Source organism: Harpegnathos saltator, unplaced genomic scaffold (genome assembly GCF_003227715.2).
Source record: "Harpegnathos saltator strain DR-91 unplaced genomic scaffold, Hsal_v8.6 scaffold54, whole genome shotgun sequence".
Lineage (NCBI taxonomy): Eukaryota > Metazoa > Arthropoda > Insecta > Hymenoptera > Formicidae > Harpegnathos > Harpegnathos saltator.
The window spans coordinates 1,060,586-1,080,356 of record NW_020230360.1 but is presented as its reverse complement, the minus strand read 5'-3'; the positions used below and the strand labels follow the sequence as shown (position 1 = coordinate 1,080,356).

The following is a 19,771-nucleotide window of genomic DNA, read 5'->3' as shown; positions in this document are numbered from 1 at the left end:
AGAAAAATATAATTGTCTCATTCTAACTTATTGCACTAGTGCAGCTAGAAAGAACAGACCAACAATATGCCCAAATCTATTTTTGACTTGCTTGTTGTAAAATCATTTAATAAGGTTGCGAGAAAAGATCACGTGTAGGTTGACTGTTTAACATGTAGTATGATCAGCTAATTCATTACTGTTAACTCCAACCGCAACCAACCTGTAGTGAGGTACGGCCTTTAGGGTGGTGAAGCTTGACTGAGCTTGGACGCCATCTTTTTGACACATAAGATGGTGTCGCATTGATCTTGCTTGTTTTATTCGTTCAACGGACAGTGCATTTTATTCTCACTCCGTATTGGAGTAATTTCTTCTGCTTCTTGCAGAAATGACTCAATTCCTACCACCGAACTTGTTAGCATTATTTGCACCGCGGGATCCAATCCCGTATCTGCCACCGGCCAACAAACTCCCACATGAGAAGAAGGTCGGCGGCTATATTGGAGTCGGGACGTTTCTCAAGTACTTTGAGGTGAGGCGTGATCGTTTGAAACTTAGCTTATATATTTGCGTCATATTTACATTTTTCATATCGATCAGATTGTTTAGAGAAAAAGTTCTCTTCATTTTAATTGTGATCTTTGCTTCTTGCTACTATGAAGAATGGTTATGAAGAATGATGCATAGAATGTGAAAGTAATGAGTGTTACTTTACTTGTTACTTGAACAAGTCTAGAAGAGCGGTATAGTTTTATTTATTCTCAAGTCCTTCGAATAGCTTATCACTGCAGACAAGTTCTGTCGCTTGTTTTTATCTTTCAATAAGAAAAAGTGCATATTTTCATAGGATCCTAAAGAGACACCACCACCAGTCCGCGTAGAGACTCGAGAGGAACGTCTTGAACGCAGAAGAAGAGAACGTGCGGAGCAGGTTGCTTATAAACTTGAACAAGAAATTGCAGTATGGGATCCAGCTGGTATTTCTAACGTAACAGCAGATCCTTTCAAGACTCTCTTTGTAGCTCGTATTGTAAGTTCTATAGTAGTATTTATATTTATATACAAAAAGTATGTTGTCTATATACACACATGTCAATATATTATCATATTCGTTACTGTTGTTATGCATAATTGTGATGCATCGATTTCTTATGAGAAACTAATGTTACATATATTCAACACTTTTTTCTTCTATATCCACATATAACGAACTCTAAATTTTAATTTTTACACTGTTACAAAAGAAAAAGTAGAAAAAGAACAGACTGATCTGTGGGAGTAGTTTTCTGAATAACTTATGGTAGTGATATGTTACATAGCATATATCAAATAAATATATAATTATCAAGTAAATATATAATTATATATATTAAAATGTATATATTTTCCCTATAGAATTATGATACTTCAGAATCGAAACTCAGAAGAGAATTTGAAGTATATGGACCGGTAAAAAAGGTAATTATTTTTTAATACAAAAGTAGACATGACTCCTCAGTACAGTAATTTAATAATATTATTAATAATTTATTTAATTAATAAATAATTTATTATTTATGAATTTAATAAATTTATTAAATAATTTATTATAAATCTAATAAATTTTATTTAATAAAATTATAATAAATAATTTTTAAGAAGAATAATGAAGTTCCTGGTTCTCTCTTATAGATTGTGGTAATACATAACACAGTTAATGGCAAGCCACGGGGATATGCTTTCATTGAATATGAGCACGAACGAGATATGCACTGTAAGTAACAATGCTGGGAGAGGTAAAGAGAAAAAGAGAAAAATAAGAAGTGCATCCTTGTCGCGAAGTTCAACGAGCCCCGTATAGTCTGGAAATTTACCCTTATTTAGCGTCACTTTCAGCTAGATTTAGTGGGGACAGGGCTATAGTTAGGCTACCCGTTTTTATCGGTACTTAAACCAGACATTTAGGGGGGGTCCCCGCCATACGCACACCCATGCAGGAATACCGTTGTATAAATGCATAAATACGGTAAAAAGTGAAACGAATGAACGAACGTATGAACAAAAACAAACAAACGACGTGAACGTTTATTGGCTGTCTTTGATTAATGCAGTTTTTATCTTGTTCTTGGTACAGCGTGGTGGCCGCTGCCGGCAACTAGTGCCGTTCACTATTCCATGCAAAATCCCTGAACCTGCCTGATATGATAGGTTTGTATGTGTGGTAAGATCCAACATACAACAACGTTTGCTAGCGTCTACTTGCTTACCCTATTTATCGTGTCAGAATTTTGTCGAGCGACACGCGCGGTTTCGGTCGAATGGTTAACGGGCGACCGTGATAACACCCGCCACGCTCTTTACGGGGCCTTCCGACCCGTTTCGACGTATACGTCCGACCAAGTTTCTCTCTTAGAGCACGCTCTGCTAAAACTGGTCCGTGGATTCTATGGGATCAGCGGCACCGAACGGTTCGTAAGATGTACGGCTGTTAGGATCCGCAGACGTTAGTATCTACGGATCCGAAGAATTGCGCGAAAGTTAGCATTCTACATTGAAATTGATTGGTGGGATTCTAGGATGAAGGTTCAGGGACACATACCTTGTCCGCGTATTAGGCACTCATTCGTACGGTGGGAAATATAGCGAAAACGTAGAGTGCATTTTGCATACACATTTATCGTTTTACACACACATACACACACACGCACACACACACACACACACACACACACACACACACACACACACACACACACACACACACACACACATATATATATAGAGAGAGAGAGATATGTATAAACAGTAGGACAGTATTCGCAACTAGAACAGCCGCCATAATTCTGTGGCTTAAAGGTAGAAGGATAAATGTCTTATATGTGAACAGGCATTTGCTTTCTTCCTATGTCATAGAATGGCATTATTTCTTCCAATTATGATATTGATACTCTAAAATGGGATGAGGTTCCATCCTATGGTATGTATCCTGCACATTTTACACGAAAGATACAACTAGCTCATGTGTTTCGTTTTAACACTTTTTATCGTCGGATGCATCTAGGATCTTTTCTTCCTTTTTTTTCTTTTTTTCTTTTTCACTTGCGGTAGTGATTTTTGAGAGTGTTAATTTCTAGTCACGGGAAGCACGGAAGTTTCGTCAGAGAACGTAGGGACTGAATTAACGCAGAAAGGGTGTGCCACAATCGATATGCGGCAAGGACTAAATATATACATATATATATATATATATACATGCACATTATTTTTTTGAGGTTGAATGCGTGATTTTGAATGCGTGAGAATAGTTCGCCAGTAGATTTAAGCACAAAATTTGCATGGACAAACGACGGATGTACAGAGTGTATCTATGAAATATGCGATGAGATATTAGCTACTCGGTGGACACTTGCATTTCAAGGAAGCGATTAAGAGCAACCGTGCACACAAGTCCTTGAACAGGTATATCAATTTCGATATAGATCAATTTCGATATAGAATACTAATTACACTTAGTACCGGAGAGTTCGGTCGTTTTCCTCGCGTTTCCTCGCAATATCGCTTCCTGCGAAAGTGTGATTGAAATAACACGCATGCTGCACTTGTGGATTGTAAGATCTCTGGCTCCTACAATTGATCGGGTCGACGGATCTAGCCGGGTAGTCCGCGAGTCCTTGCGCATTCTAAAATCCTTAGATTCCACGATATCGGAGAGATGTAGAATCCAAGGACCGAGCGATCTCCCTCAGATCGGAGCCCGACTTTGCTCGAGGGTTTTCGGATCCTACGATCGCGCATTTGCGGCCCCGAAAATCGACAAACAAATGAGCTCCCTTCTCCTCTAGAGTCAGAGAGACGTGAAGTCGAGAGATAGCGAAGCGTATAGACTATTTCGTGGCACTTCGCCCTTAACATTACGATAAATGTAATCTACTATTAGATCATTGTAACACGTACCATAAGTATGTACGAAAATGCGCACGGTTTGGTCGTAAGTAGAACGAAAAGAAAGCGCACCAGGTAAAACGCAATGTAAACCTCTTCGGAGATCGAACGAACGAACGAACGAACGAACGAACGTATGAAGCCTGGGCATCTTCGCAATGAGTAATCTCCTCGCGAGTCTCTTACACGAGTTCATTTCACGATTAGACCGTACCTCTAAGCTTTGTGTTAACTTCCGTACGTAAGTAGCCGCGGTAGGTATTTTTTGTATTTGCTATACTTTTTTGGATCTTAAACAGCAAGTAGATTTAAGCTGCCCCCCGTGAGAAATTCGGAAAGCACTCCTCCTTATCCTTCGATCGCCGTGTGCGGTTGCGACTACAGCTTGCATGGCGCGCCTTTGTTTTACATCGGAAAATTTGTGACAGAGAATAATAGAGACGGGACTTTATCGTAACATTGGACCTTAATAGACCGGGCCTTGTATTTTAGAAATGTTACACGCGAGAATTATTTATCGGAAAATATCAGAAGCGCGATACTTGTTAAAAAACAGAAATATTATTTATCAAAGGAAAGAGTTTTAGGTTCTCTCTTCTCTTTTTGTATAATTACAATTGTTAAAAGGAGAAGAAGAATGTACGATTTTTGTTTAAAAGTCCAGGTTTACACACATTTCTATTGAGATTTCTATTCAGATACTTTCTCGTTTTGTAGGTCAATTTTGAGTTTCGAATATTCAGTTTTCTTTTTTCTTTCTTTTCTTTTTTATTTTATCTTTTAGCAAAATATCTGTTTCGCGAGTCGCGCGATTGCGTCCCGCTGTTTCACAAATGAAGGCCGTTTGATTTGCACGACTTACGTAATAATGTAACATCTTATATTGTTTTCTGCATTTTTTCGTGTAAAATAATACGCGCTAGCAAAGTGGAAGTGATGCACGCGATCGGCTGCAATTCGTACGACAATCATTGGTGGTCTGGTTGGTTACGCTGCGAGAGCAGCATCGGTGGTCGAGATATAGATACTTCCTCAACATTAACTAACAACTTCCCTCAGGATATTCAGCGAGAGAGTGTGCGCACTGGCACTGCCCAATTTACGACTTGCAGATCTTGGTCGATTCTAAAGCACGTCGTTCTTCCGAACGACTGCTGTTCGCAGTTCGCACCGTTCTTTTTCTTCTTCTTATGTCTTTCTACCATTACCCGGTGAAACGGACATCTTGGAAATTTCTGTAACAAAGGGTCTGCGGAACCGAGGATCCTTTGGATTTTCAGCGACATGTGTGTTTGATCGGCAAATTCAAGCGCACGCACACACACACACACACACACACACACACGTTTAAGATTCTAGAACCGTTGGGTCTCCGGAAGCGCGATTTTCGCCAACTTCCAAATTCACAGATTCTCGAAACCGCGGTCTTCGTGGTGGAGTAGAGAATTTGCACATTCGGATGGTCCACGAGTCTAGGATCTGTAAATTCCAGTTTCCACTTTTTTTTTTTCAAGGTTCCGTAGGTCCGAGAATTATTGGATTTGTAGGATCTGAGAATCCGAGAAACTGCCTGTTGAAAAGTCTGCGAGTCATGGGATGGGAGATCTAACTTCGAAAATTCGCGAATTTGAGGGCTAGTCGATCGGGAGAGTCGTGGATCTTGGAATCCTTGCTTTTCGAGGGCTCGTCTGCAAATATTCTTAGATCCCGCGACGCCCGATCATGGAACCCGCACGACTCGCGATCTCGAAGACGTTTGGCTCCAAGACTCGCAGTTTCAGTAATTTCGCGTTGGGTCCTCGGAACTCTCGTCCCCTTCGTCGGGACTTAAACGGTCTCGCTGTAGGCACATAAATTATCTAGGCGCGTGGAACCGCTGGCGAACAGTAATTTCTGACTCGGTACCTTTTAGCTGCTTATAAGCATGCGGATGGTAAGAAAATAGATGGTCGCAGAGTATTGGTCGATGTCGAGCGCGCGAGAACGGTAAAAGGCTGGCTACCACGAAGACTCGGCGGCGGCTTGGGCGGCACTCGCAGAGGAGGCCCTGATGTCAACATCAAACATTCGGGCCGGGAGGATAACGAGAGAGAACGAGAAAGGTATCGTTTGGAGCGCGAGAGAGAGACTTCAGGACGTGGGCTTGACAGAGACAGGTAAGGACACGATGGCTTTCATCATGAGACAGGAATAACCAATCGCGTTTGGAAAAGATAAACGCTTGTGCAATTGCTCAGTAAAAATTATTGGTAGTGTGTTTACTACTTATCTAGATGAAATCACATATAGATGATCATCTAGATAAAGTTCTGGCACCAACTTATTTCTATATAGATGTTATCGTCAGTGTGTGAAATTAGCCATTGTATAGAATGTCTAGGACATCTATAGAGTGGGATGTCAAAGTATGAAACGTTTAATATTTTATACATTTCCTATGTAATGCTAGAAGGTAAACCGGCAAAGTGTAAAATGTGTGTTTTTATTGTCATGTGGCGAGTAACTTTCGACGCTCGCCTCAACCGGAGAGTATTGAGTACTTCCGCCATTTGCACTTCAGTTTTTGTTTGGTATTGACGAAATATGCGAGTTTCAATCAGCAAACGTTAGTCCATATTGTGCTATATATGAGAATGGCAGAGCAGAAAGTAGTGTCCGGGCAAGAGTTACGGCATGCTGACGACGATTCTATCTAGAAGAACTATCTAAAATGCGAGCCAATGCTGCTAAAAACAGTGTTCTTCTAATCGAAACCACTTACCAAAAGTTGGTGAACGATGTGAGAAAATCTAAGAAAACTACTAAGAAAAAACGACGGGACTATTGGTTGCTGAATCGCTATGATGGTGGTAGAAAACAAAAGTAAGTTGATTTATCCTGTTAGAGGAGGCGTCTGCGTTATACGTCATGGACTCTGAGTTACTTAACGTACTTCGTGAGGCTCATTTGGCCATTGGCCATGGAGGACGTGAGAGAATGTTCGTGAAAGAACTGTGTGTCTGTGCGTGAGAGAACTTTCAAGTATAAGAACGTTACTCGTCATGATATTGAACTGTATATTCGCCTTTGTGAGCTGTGTCAGAAAAAACAAAAAGGTGTTAAAAAAGGTGTTGTGGTGAAGCCTATGGTTTTTTGCGATTTCAATTCCCATTATCAGGTCGATCTCATTCGATAAATTTTCAGTCTCATCCTGGCAGGGAATACAAATTTATAATGGTGTATCGAGATCATCTAAGTTTGTGATTCTCAAGACTCTGACATCAAAGACAGCGGAAGAAATAGCATACAATCTTGCGGACATATTTACGTTGCTTGGAACACCATCGATTCTACAGTCTGACAACAGTAGGAAATTTTCTAATATTGTGGTGAGTAGCCTAAAGGAGTACTGGCCGACTTTGAAGATCGTCCGTGGCAAGCTTCGCTATTTATAAAGCTAGGGTAGTGTCGAAAGAGCTAATCAAGACATTGAAAACATGCTGTACTTGGATGCAAGATGAAAAACTGACTGGTGGAGTGAGGGACTACGTTTCGTCCAACTTATGAAGAACAGGGCCTTTCATTCTGGGATTAAGAGAATATCATATGAAGTTCTTTTTGGCTGCAAAGCTAAACCTTCACAGAGAAGACGTGAGACCCTATTTAGCTTTGCAGTCAAAGATATTTTATAAGTTATACAGACCCCGAGATATTTTATAAGACACAGACTGAGGAATAACTGGAAAAAATAATAGAAATTGTTCAAATAATATAACAAGAAGAAACAGATTATTTTATGCAAGAGAGAAAGCCTATTGCACAAAACACGGATGAAATTGTAGCCCACGATGGAAGAAACCAAAGTAGTGGTGAAGACATGAAGATTACCGAAGAGGCTTCCACTTCTGCTACTTGTTGTGTTTGTTTAATCTTCTTAGCGCCGACTTTAGTCGGCATCCATGTGAGAACTTGTACGTATGAGTGCCGATTATAGTCGGCATCTACATAAGCTGAGCTGTCGATACTAGCGCCGATTTTAGTCGGCGCTCGGTATTTTGCACCGATTAATGTCTATAATAATTGTTTCGATTTATGTGGTAAAAATGGTAAAAGACGAGAAACCAGATATCAGTACGAAGATTGTGATGTAAGCTTATGTGTTATCTTCTTGTTTTAAAATATCTTTTGTTTTAAAATATATCATATGGAATTATATATAGTTTTAGGACTGTATTAATTATTATAGATTGTTTTTATTAATGTTAATAAATGTACGATTTATAGTAATGCAATATAATTAGAAGAAACATTGTTTCTATTTAGAATATATTTTTAATTAACTAAACCTAAATTACTCTATAAAATTAAACATGTTTCACTTTATCTATTAAGTGTTTTGGTTCATTTCCGCTGTTCGCATTTAAATAGCTCCAGATGCAAATGTAGCGAACTATGACAGCTGGAATTTATGCTATATTAAAGATTAGACGTTTTTCAATAGAATGTAGTCCACCAAAGTTTACTTTTGCAAGCAGTGGTATTGTTTAAATCAATTCAAAATGGGACGCAATAAGTTTTTTCGATATGTTCTCCACTACTTTGATATAAAGAGAACTGCAGCTGAAGCACATCGAATATTAGTGGAAACTTTTGGTGACTCTCCATCAGAAACATGTAAATTGGTTTTGACGATTCGAAAGTAGTGATTTTGAAAGACAAAGAACGTCCAGGTCAGCTAAAAAAGTTTGCAGACGTCGAACTGCAAGCATTATTAGACCAAAATCAATTTCAAACACTCAAAGAATTGGTTGAGGCATTAAATGTTGTAGTTTTGACAGTTTCTAACTTTTACATGTAATGGGAAAAATTCAAAAAGAAGGAAAATGCCGCATGAACTGACCGATGCGAATATGCTGAACCATATATTCATCACCACTGCTCTGATTATCAGGCAAAAAAACAAGAGTTTTTTATACTGGATTGTCACTGGTGATGAAAAATGGACATTATGATAATCCTAAACGCAAAAAGAAAATGAATAGACCCAGATCAACCATTCATATCGGCGCCAAAACGAAATATTCATGGTCATAAAATATTGTTGTGTATTTGGTGGGATCAAAAAAGTGTTGTGTATTATGAGCTCTTAAAACCGAATAAAATTGTTACGGCGGATCGGTACCGACAACAATTATACAGTTTAAAGCTAGCGTTGGATCAAAAACGACTATAAGTCGCACACAGCAAAAGAAAATTGATTCTGTTGCACGACAATGCCCGGCCACATGTTGCAGTAGTCGTCAAGGAAACGCTGACAGTTCGAATGCGAGGGTCTTCCGCATGCCGCGTATTCTCTAGACCTGTGGCCTCGTTTGATTACCACTTATTTTGTTCAATACAGTATGGCCTTTAAGACGCTCGTTTTCGAAATTACGAAGAAGTCTGAAAGTGGATGAATGAATGGATTGCTTCAAAACCTGAATCGTTCTATCTATGGAATTCATCTCTTACTAGAAAGATGGAAAAAATAATACAAAACTATAGAAAATATTTTAATTGATTCATCAATTCACCTAATATAAAGTGGGCACTCCCGGTGGAGCCTGTAGAGCGGAACAAAATCCGTAAATAGAGGAATGGAACAAAGTTAAGTCCTCTCATAGCCGCCATTTTGGAGCCAGAGAATCTGTGTTGGTGTACGTGATATTGGGTTGGCCAATAAGTCCGTGCGGTTTTTTTCGATAGATGGCTTTAAGGCGCTCTGCTAAGCTTTATCTTCAATCGAAAGTCTTGAAAGCGTATAGTCATTGACAGATGACATTTCAACGTGCATTTACAAAATATACGTAAATATTGCTTGTGTATCTTGTGTATTTTGCGTCATCTGAAAATGGATAACTAGAACGAGCATTTTCGGCAAATTATGAATTATGTTTTTTTATTAAAAAAAAAACAAAAACGCGGCGCAAACCTGTAAAAAGATTTGTACAATATACGAGGGTAGTTCGAAAAGTTCTCGGTCTAACACAGAGATAGCGCCAAGAATATCAACTGGCTATGATTTTTCTCAAGTTTGATCCTCCAGGAGGGTCTACTGTAACGTTACAGACAAATGCCTTCAGTCGTTTGCTTGTTGTGATCGAGGAAAGCAAGTAAGATTTAGTGTTTCTCGAAAAATGGATAAAGTCGAGTATCGCGCAGTGATAAAGTACTTTTACGTTTTGAAAGATTTAACGCCAACGCCAAATAAAAGACGAGGTGGATTCCACTTTAGGAGACTCTTCACCATCGTTTTCAACAGTGAAGAAATAGGCTGCTGAATTCAAACATGGTCGTTCGCCCATTTATGACGCTGAACGTTCAGGTCGTCCAAAAACCGCTACGACTGAGGAAATCATCGCAAAAATCCATAATGCCGGGTTAAATGATCGACGAGTGAAAGTGCGTGAGCTTGCTGACATTGCAAAGATTTCAACAGATCGTGTTAGCAACATCTTACACGAACATTTGCACATGAGAAAGCTTTCAGCGCGATGGGTGCCGCGTTTGCTAACGGTCGATCAAAAACGTATTCACATGAATATTTCTCAGGAGTGCTTGGACATGTTTAAACGCAATTCAACCGAATTTCTGCGACGATTCATCACTGTTGATGGAACATAGATTCATCACTACATGCCAGAGATGAAACAACAGTCCAAACAATGGGTGGAAGCGGGTGGAAGTGCTCCAAAGAAGGCAAAAACAGTTTCATCGGCAGGAAAGGTGATGGCGACTGTTTTTGGGGATTCGAAGGGTATGGTGCTTATAGACTATGTACAAAAAAGCAAAACTATCAACGGAGAGTATTATGCAGCATTGCTGGAGCAACTGAACGATACTATTAAGTCCAAACGTCCTCATTTGGCAAAGAAAAAAGTGCTTTTCCATCATGACAACGCACCCGCTCACACATCTTCGATTGCGAGCATCTTCGAGTTGGAAAGCTCCATGAATTGCGCTTCGAATTGCTGCAACATGCACCATACTCACCAGATTTAGCCCCCAGTGACTTTTACTTGTTCCTAAACATGAAGAAATGGCTCGCTGGAAAGAAATTTACTTCAAATACGGAGGTCATCGCGGAGACAAAGGTGCCGTAAAAGAACGCGTGTGCCAAAAGTGATTTGCGAGATTTCGTTGCGGAGATTTTTCCGTCAAAGACAAACCAAACTTAGGCCGACTAAATGAGATTGACAGCGACAAATTGAAGGCGGTAATCGATACCAATCTACACTACACGACGCGGGAGATTGCAGATGTTCTCCAAATATTGAAATCGAATGTGGAAAATCATCTGCATCAACTTGGTTATGTTAGCCGTCTCGATGTTTGGGTTCCGCACGAATTGAGCGAAGCTCATTTAATCCAACGCATTTCCACCAGCGATTCACTTGGAAAAGGTGAGAAAAACGATCTATTTCTGAAGCGTGTGGTAACTAGCGACGAAAAATGGATCGTCTACAATAACATCAAACGCAAAAGATCGTGGGGGTAGCGCGGCGAACCGCTACAAATCACTTCGAAGGCAGGGCTTCAGCCGAGCAAGATCATGCTTTCAATTTGGAAGGATGTTAGGATTGGAAGGGTGTTGTACGAGCTACTTCCGAAGAACAGAACGATCAATTCAGATGTGTACTGTAATCAGATGGATAAATTGAATGCAGCGATCCACGAGAAACGTCCAGAATTGGTGAATCGTAGAGGCGTCGTCTTTCACCATGATAACGTTAGGCCGCACACATCTCTACAAACTCGGCAAGAATTATTGGCGCTAGGCTAGGATGTTTTACCACATCCTCCGTATTCTCCAGACATTGCACCTTCAGATTACCTGTTTCGCTCCCTTCAAAATGCTTTGAATGGAAAGTACTTCGTTTGTGAGGAAGCTGTCAAATGACATTTGGAATAGTTTTTTGCCCAGAAAGTCAGGAAGTTCTTTGAACGAGGAATTATGAAGCTGTCCGAAAGATGGTAAAAGATAGTAGATAACAACGACCAATACATAATTGATTAAAGTTATTACTTTCTATAAAAATAATCATCGATCATTTATAAGTAAAAACCGCACGGACTTATTGGCCAACCCAATACTATGTACGTATAGTATTATGGTTTAGTTGTGTGTGTGAACAGAATAATCAAAACATAGTTTAAGATGTAATCAGAAGTAATCAAAACATGGTTTAAACAAAATCCAAATTACCAGTGAGAATTTTCCGAAGAAAAACAATTATAATGTCGGCTGTAGTACAAAAAATTGCAAAGAACGGAAATCATTTTTGACATGACGGTATGTGGTTAATCAGCTGAGCTACAGTCACCGCCATTTTCGAGTCAAACCGTGTGTAGTGGATGAAAGGACTTAACTTTGTTCCGTTCCTCTATTTACGGACCTTGCGGTGGAAGGCTCGCGGACATAAAGAAAATGTTAAAGGAATCCAATGATGTCCATACATGCAGAAACTGTCGTCGAAACGTTCGTGCCATCTGTAGGCATGCCAGAAAGACGATGGAAATAAGGAAAGGGAAGGTTATGAGATTAATATTTTGTGCACTCTGCTTCAATATTAACATTAAGAATGCTGTCGAAAACAAAAATGGATGTAAAACAAACTGGAAATATAGGCCAAAAAATAAAAATGGACTCTGACAAAAAATTTCCTCCTGCATCTTTGGAGGTCACTGTGAAAGTTCCTATTCTTGATGTCAACAAAAGACAGGGTGACTCGTGCAATCTGTTGGCAGTTGTAATGAGTGTAATGGAAGACGGTTTTCACCGACTTGAAACTACTCAAGAAATTTTGAACCAACTCTATCCCAGATTATAATTCATTTTATATCCAAAAGACTTATATCCAAAAGACTACTCAGAGTTGAAGACGTTTCTGACCACGAAATATTTCTTCGATCAGCTGTTATTTGCTCAGTCTGCAGGAAGCAGTCAAGGTTTTGTGAGGTGTATGTGCTAGAACAAGTGCTAAAATACAGTATCGGCTAAAAATATATCACCTTTAGGATTTTTGAGTATAACTTCCTCCACAGTAAAGAAACTAGATTCAAATTTTTACAGCAGATAGCTGGTGTCATTTACGTGTCTTTATGTGTAATATTTCTTATGAGAAAATTTTGCAACATATATTATGATATTCAAAGATATTTATTGATTGTTCCAAAATCGTCCGTTGACAATCTTTGTGTACTCGTTATGTTTATGTATTCTGTCGCTATTTTAACACGGTTGTAAACATTAGTTTAGTATCTTAGAAAATGGCGAAGACTTGTGGTGTTCGAAATGTGGATGAACGACAAAGCTATCGTAGAAAGTCGCAAATAAGGGCGTGCGCTTAAAGAATTCGTCCAGCACTTTGGCATTTTCAAATCAGCGGTGATCAAGTTGCTTAAGCGTTTAAAAATTTAGGAAGATTCTGTTAATAAAAAAACACGTGGCTGATCGCGTTGTACTATTTCTCTCGTCGATCGCAATATTTTGCGTACATCTCGTAGCGTCTCACATCTCATGGCGTCGGATATTGCTAAAGAAATATTGACTCCAGTCTAATCTATTTGTACGTACCATACACCGTCGCCTGCAAGACGCAGGATTACATGGTCGACGATCTGTGAAGAAGCTATTCATTTCTGAGTGAAAAATCGGAAGGCGCGAGTGGTCCAAAGCATATCTTAACAGGACATCACGGCAACGGTTCTCTGGAGCGACGAAAGTAAGTTTATGCTGTTTGGTAGTGACGGAATAAAGTGGATTCGTCGCCCTGAAGGCAAACGCTTTGACCCCAAATACCAACTTCCTACAATGAAGCATGGAGGCAGTTCGGTTATAATATAGGGTACTTTTTCCGCGGAAAAGGAATGGGTCCCCTTCATAAAATCGAGGACATTATGGATCAGATAGTGTACATAAACATTCTCTAGAATGTAATGCTTCCATATACAAAACGTTTCCTTGATCGCGGTTTCATCTTCCAACAAGACAATGATCCGAAACATCGAGCAACTAAAATGCAGGGAAGAGCTGGAGAGACGTTTGGCAAGAAAGCGAGCTATGAATGCAGCCCAGAAGTTCTCCCAACTTGAAGAAGAATGGAAAAAGATCCTTCAAGCTACAATCGATGCACTCATTGATTCCATGCCCAGACGTCAAGCTGTAAACGATGCAAAAGGTTTTGCTACGAAATATTAGAGTTATTTCATTTAAATTATGAATCTGGTACTCCTCTGTTGACATTGAACATGGTTATGGCTATTCAAAGTTTACTATTCATTTTAATGTACTTCGGACATTTGAAATAAAGTTATTTTTTCACGAGTTGTTGTTTATATTATTTGATTAAAAATACTTCGTTCGCGATAAGCTGCACCTGTTATCAAAATATGTTATGATCTAATACATACACTTTAAACCAAGTTATGCTCAAACATCTTAAAAGTAATATATTTTTGGCCGGTACTGTATGAAAGACATTTATGAAAGACAAGTACAATTCAACATGCCATTCTAACTTTCCTTATTGCAACAAATAGTTCAATATTGGTTTGTTCTTTTTCTTTTTTTTTTCCAATAAGAAAGTTCTATATTTTATTTTGTATTTCTTTTTTCATTTTTATATTTTATTTGTCTTTTCAATAAAGACCTTTTCATGACTATTTTCATACTTTACCTAAATAATACTTATTTGTCGTTCTGTATAATGCCTAGGGAAAGTATACGGCATATTAAAATAATACAGACATTTCATGCTTTGCCCAAAAATATTACATATTCTATAGATTTTCTAAGTATTCTATACAATGTTTGCTTCTCATACATTGTTGGTAACATATACATACACATATATGCAGAGTGTCCTATAACTCAGTATGAGAAATTGGTGGAGACATAAAGCAGATCAAGACAAACATAAAAGTCCCATACTGTTTTGCGATATTCGGGATAGTTATTGAGTTATTAATGACAGAAATCTAACGAATGAGCGCTTGCCGAGATGGATAATTGGAGAAGCCAATCGGGCTATAGTGTGGCCCAGTCGATCCAGCAACTGTTGGCGGCGTGCGGCGAGACGTAGAAATGGCGAGCTCACGAATAGCGGTGGGTTATTTTTCCTCTCGCTGCGCCCCGCAACAGTTACTAGATCGACTTGGCTATGCTGTGGGACGAGTAATGACGAGTAATGATGTTACTTCGTTACCTGTTATTGAGTAATAATTTTAGTAACGGTTATTAAATTTTTAAAATAACAGTTAACGAACTAAACAGTTATTTTCATAAAATTACAATTTTACAAAAGCAATAATGTTTAAAATACGAAATTACTGCTTAATTAATTAATGTTACGTTGCAATACACGCATCAGTACTGAAAATCTGTAGCATACGTGACATAAACGCTTTAAACATTTAAACCTTTTTGCAACCAAATTATGCTGTAAACGCAAAAGAACTAGTGCTTTACTTAATAGTGGAAGTTGAAAATAACTCAAATGCAATTAATTTCAATACGTTGAAGAAGGAAATAATGAAAACATAGACATTTCTGTTTCGTCTGCTTTTGATAAGACCCTTGTAGCTATTACAAAACCTAAAGAAACTCTAATGTCACGAATATATAGTAGAGATATAACGTTACATAGATGAAGACATCTTACACCTCAAAGCAGGTACTTTATCTTGGTGGAAAGATCATTCAGCTTTATTTCCCCGTCTTTCAAAGTTTGTGACAGAAAAATTGTGTACACTAGGAACATCAGTTCTATGTGAACGTTTGTTCTCCAGCTGGATTAATAATTAATGAAAGAAGAAATCGTTTGAGCGAAAATAAAACAAAAATTTTACTTTTTTTTAAACAGTAATATGAAATGGATGCCTGAATAAAAAAAAAAATGTATATATATTTATATTCACTACTATTATTCTGCAGGCTATTAAGTAAAGCATTAATAATACTATTTTTTTATTTTTTGAGAAACAAAAATGAAATAGCCTATGCTATTTTTGTGCTTTCTAAAAGTTTCTATTAGTCTCGTTTTTCTTTAACGTTTCAATTATAAAACTTAATTAAAAAAGACTATCTCTGGTAGCAAGATGATGTTTCAAGACGTTTTATTGATATTAGTAACACGTTATCTTGCTACTTTGGCATTATTATATTACTTTGTTTATAAATTTTTAATAAAGAAATATATATATATAAATTACATAATATCGTTTATGCTTATTTAACTCAATATAATAATAAGTTACTAGTACCGTTTAACCAAATAACTGGTTTAAATAACCGGTTGTTTTAAAATAACAGCAACTATTATAACTGTTTAGCAAAAAAAGCTGTTTAGCTCATCTGTATAGTATGTGTATGAAGTTTATGTATATCTGGTTAAACGTGCCAGAGCCAAAGACGAACTAAGAGTCTTTATTATCCTTGTCTGTTTATTAAATAGTGTATAACCTGCGAAGAATGCAATAATAATAATAGAAGTTCCGATAGCTAAGAATAGGCAAAAGTTTATCTGATGGCAGATTCCAACTATAATGTTGGGAATCATCTAAGGCTAGCCATCATGGCTAAAAGTAAATAGAAAGTCCATTGCTGAGTAGATGAATGCGCCAAGAAATATAATGCCGTTGCCGTGTCAGCGAAGATGCAAAGAGGATAACTAATAGTATTCCTAAGAAGCGGTCCAATGGCTGCGTTTGTTCGTTGTAAGTATGGAGAGGAAGAGATACGCAGTGATGCGTCTTAAATACGTCGTCCCGAACTGAGGGGTTCCAGGCGATCTACAGTCTGAGAAAGAGAGGCGCTGTATACGTCCTCGTCCTTATCACCTCACCCCGAAGTAAGGGGGTTACAGGCGAGCCAGAGACTAAGAGAGAGAGAGAGAGAGAGAGAAAGAAAGAGAGAGAGAGAGAGACTTACTACCTCCTTCCAGTCGCATGAGAAACTCTGTATAACTCCCATCCTATTCTTTTTGTGTTGGAAAAACATTTTGATCAGGAATCGTAATGATATAAAGGAAACGAGTAAACGTTGTTGAACAACGATCGCCACAACGTAACAATTCTCGTCAATCGAGATAATTTCCTAGATAGAAGGATTACGATGTGAAACACAAAAACACATGTCGACTCGGCCGAGCATGGACAACAACTCCGATCTTTTTACTCGTCTATTGTTCTCACGATCATGCGCGCGCATATCCCTATAGATGCGCCGTCTAGCGTCTAACTTACGAGACTAGAAGTTCAGTCCTTTCCGACGTCGGTTATTTAGTTTTGGGCGGGTTTGTCGTATCCGTAACACCATCATTAGGGACGAGTGGCAGCAATGCTTCTCCAATTATTCATCTTGGCGCACGCTCCTTCCTCAGATCTTTATAATTCATGACTCGATAACTATTGCAAATATTGCAAGAAATATTTGTTTTTATATGTTCGTAAACGGCATTGAGACTAAGATTGGATTGAGATTTATTTATGAACAAGAGTGCTGAGAATTTACATATATTTTATTTGATCTTTCTATCTAATTAATTTAAAAGTTATCTAAGTATATAACACTGATTATTAATGATCTTTTAGATATATCGATGACATCTATTTTCTAAAAATTTATCGCGTTCTGTTTTCTGAACGTCGACAATGTGATACCCTACAGAAAAAATTATGAAGACTGATCTGATCTTATGTGTCGTTTAATCGTTCTAGGGATCGTGATCGTTTGGATAGAGAGCGTCGGAGATCGCGCGATCGTAAGCGAAGGAGCAGAAGTAGATCGCGCGACCGTAAACGTAGACGGAGTCGCGACCGACTGCCAGATCCTGATATCGAGGAGATTCAGCGGGAAGAACGACCGCGTGATCGAAGGGATCGCGATCGGGATCGCGATCGCGATAGGGACCGTAAGAGACGACGATCGAGAAGCAACGATCGTGACCGTGAGAGGGACCGTAAACGAGACAAGCGCGACCGAGATCGCGATCGCAGGGATAGAAAGGATCGCGGTGATCGTCAAGATGAGGACACGAAGGAGATCCGAATCAAGGAGGAGCCTATGGACGGTGAGTTCAATTAGAGATAGGACAGGTTTCTTGCGAGGAAACATTCACTTTTGTTGTTTTCCTTCTTTTTCAACTGGTACAAAGACGAACGTTTACGTGGAATTTGTTATCTTTCAGATTATCCGGACTACAGCAATACGTTCCCGACGTCGGGTTCGTACTTCACCGCCGTCAAGTATGAGGACGATAACGATCAAGAGGTGGAGGAGAAATACCGGATTCCGGAGGGTCGACCTGACCCGCCTCCGTACAACAATTACGATTCCGTACAAGATTATTGATCTCTCGGCAGTACATGTTTTTCGTCGTGTCCCGATTTTTTCTTTTCTGCGTGCGATAAGTCGCATTATCTCATCGTGTTGTTCTTCTGCTCTGATATAGCATCAGCTTTTTAAGGCGCAGAGAGCTGCCTAGAAAAGTTAATGACACCGATCAAACCGGCGCGTGCGGAGTTGCGTGTTCGCCTTCGATGCAGTCGAAGCTTATGCTGATTCGTCTAAGTCTACAAGACGTCTATGTCTGTCTTTCCTCTTTTGTCTCCCTCTCGATGCGCGATGCAGAGTGCGTTCGACTCGAAAGGTAATATTTTTTTCCATTAACGAATTGAAAAGGTAGCAGTCTCAATGAAATGTTGCAGCGTAATGTTAATTCGACGTAATGATTCCGACTTATTCATTATTTGGACTATATGTAACTGTATATAACTATATACATACATGTATACAATTACATATATGTATTTAAATATGCAAAAGCGGTTTATTTCCACGGCTGCTACATGTATATTTATATATATTCGGATAAAATAAACGATTAATTCGTTATGTACTCAATTGTTCTTTTTCGTAACTGTCGTAAGACCTAGAAATTGCCTCCGACGGATAATTTCATTTCACGAAACGAGGCTCGATCTTGATCTGATACATTGCTCTGCAATTCTGTCGATCGATTCGCGAAAGCTTGATTGTTTGATATCGCAAGAACACCACGCGAACGCCAACTTTTGCAGTGAGCAAAACGGAAGTCCAGTCGATTAATGCGGTTTAATGCACGAGTGAAATAGCAGCGGAGAGGTAAAAATCTCCTAATATTCCTCCCTGGTATTTTCGCAAGCGGATATCTCTGATCTCTGGAATCGTCAGTTGTATTGTATCGCACGTAGAGAATTAATTTCGCTCGTTTCAATTTAATTATTCTCCTCCCAAATTGGAAGTTTCACTCGGCCGGCGGCAAAGCTGATTCTTCGCCTTGCTTATTTTCGACCATTTTTTACATTCCGAAAATTGTCTTACGTACTCGGAATCTTCGATTGTTGGCGTATTAAATTTAAATGGCCCCGCATGACGCTTCTATTAATTGCGAACTGCGGCCTTTCATTGTTAATTGGAACGTCATGTAAAGCCGTACTTCCAACTAATTCCCGTTGCAAACTCCTTATCGTGTTTGTGCGATGTACCCGCTAACTGCCCGATACGTACATTAGTGATCGCCTTCCGGAAATTGCAATCTCTTCCCTCCCCTCCTTCCCTCCCTGTATCTCTGTGCACCTGCTGAAATTACGCTCTAATTTCTCGTTCGCGTTACTTTTCAAAAAGGCAAATTGCTCGCGCACGTTGACTTTGCGGGCGAAGGATTTTCTCTTGTTGATCCTTATAGGATTTCTGTATCACGCAGTAGTGTTGTGGACATCGATGCGTTAATATGTTAGTTAATTAAAATAATCGGCGAGTCAATAATTAAAATAAAGCAATTGGTATATATGTAATTATAAATAATTT

At 38.9% G+C, this 19,771-nt stretch overlaps 1 protein-coding gene across 1 annotated transcript; it reads left to right on the top strand.

Moving 5' to 3' along the window:
- The first annotated feature begins 238 nt into the window (after positions 1-238).
- snRNP-U1-70K (small ribonucleoprotein particle U1 subunit 70K) lies at positions 239-18,821 on the top strand. Its single transcript, XM_011153320.3, is given in 9 exon segments — positions 239-514; positions 830-1,012; positions 1,378-1,440; positions 1,654-1,735; positions 2,096-2,140; positions 2,143-2,169; positions 5,816-6,059; positions 17,641-17,993; positions 18,111-18,821. Coding segments are annotated over 9 exon segments (1,305 nt in total). The 5' UTR covers positions 239-370; the 3' UTR covers positions 18,275-18,821.
- The last annotated feature ends 950 nt before the right edge of the window (positions 18,822-19,771 follow it).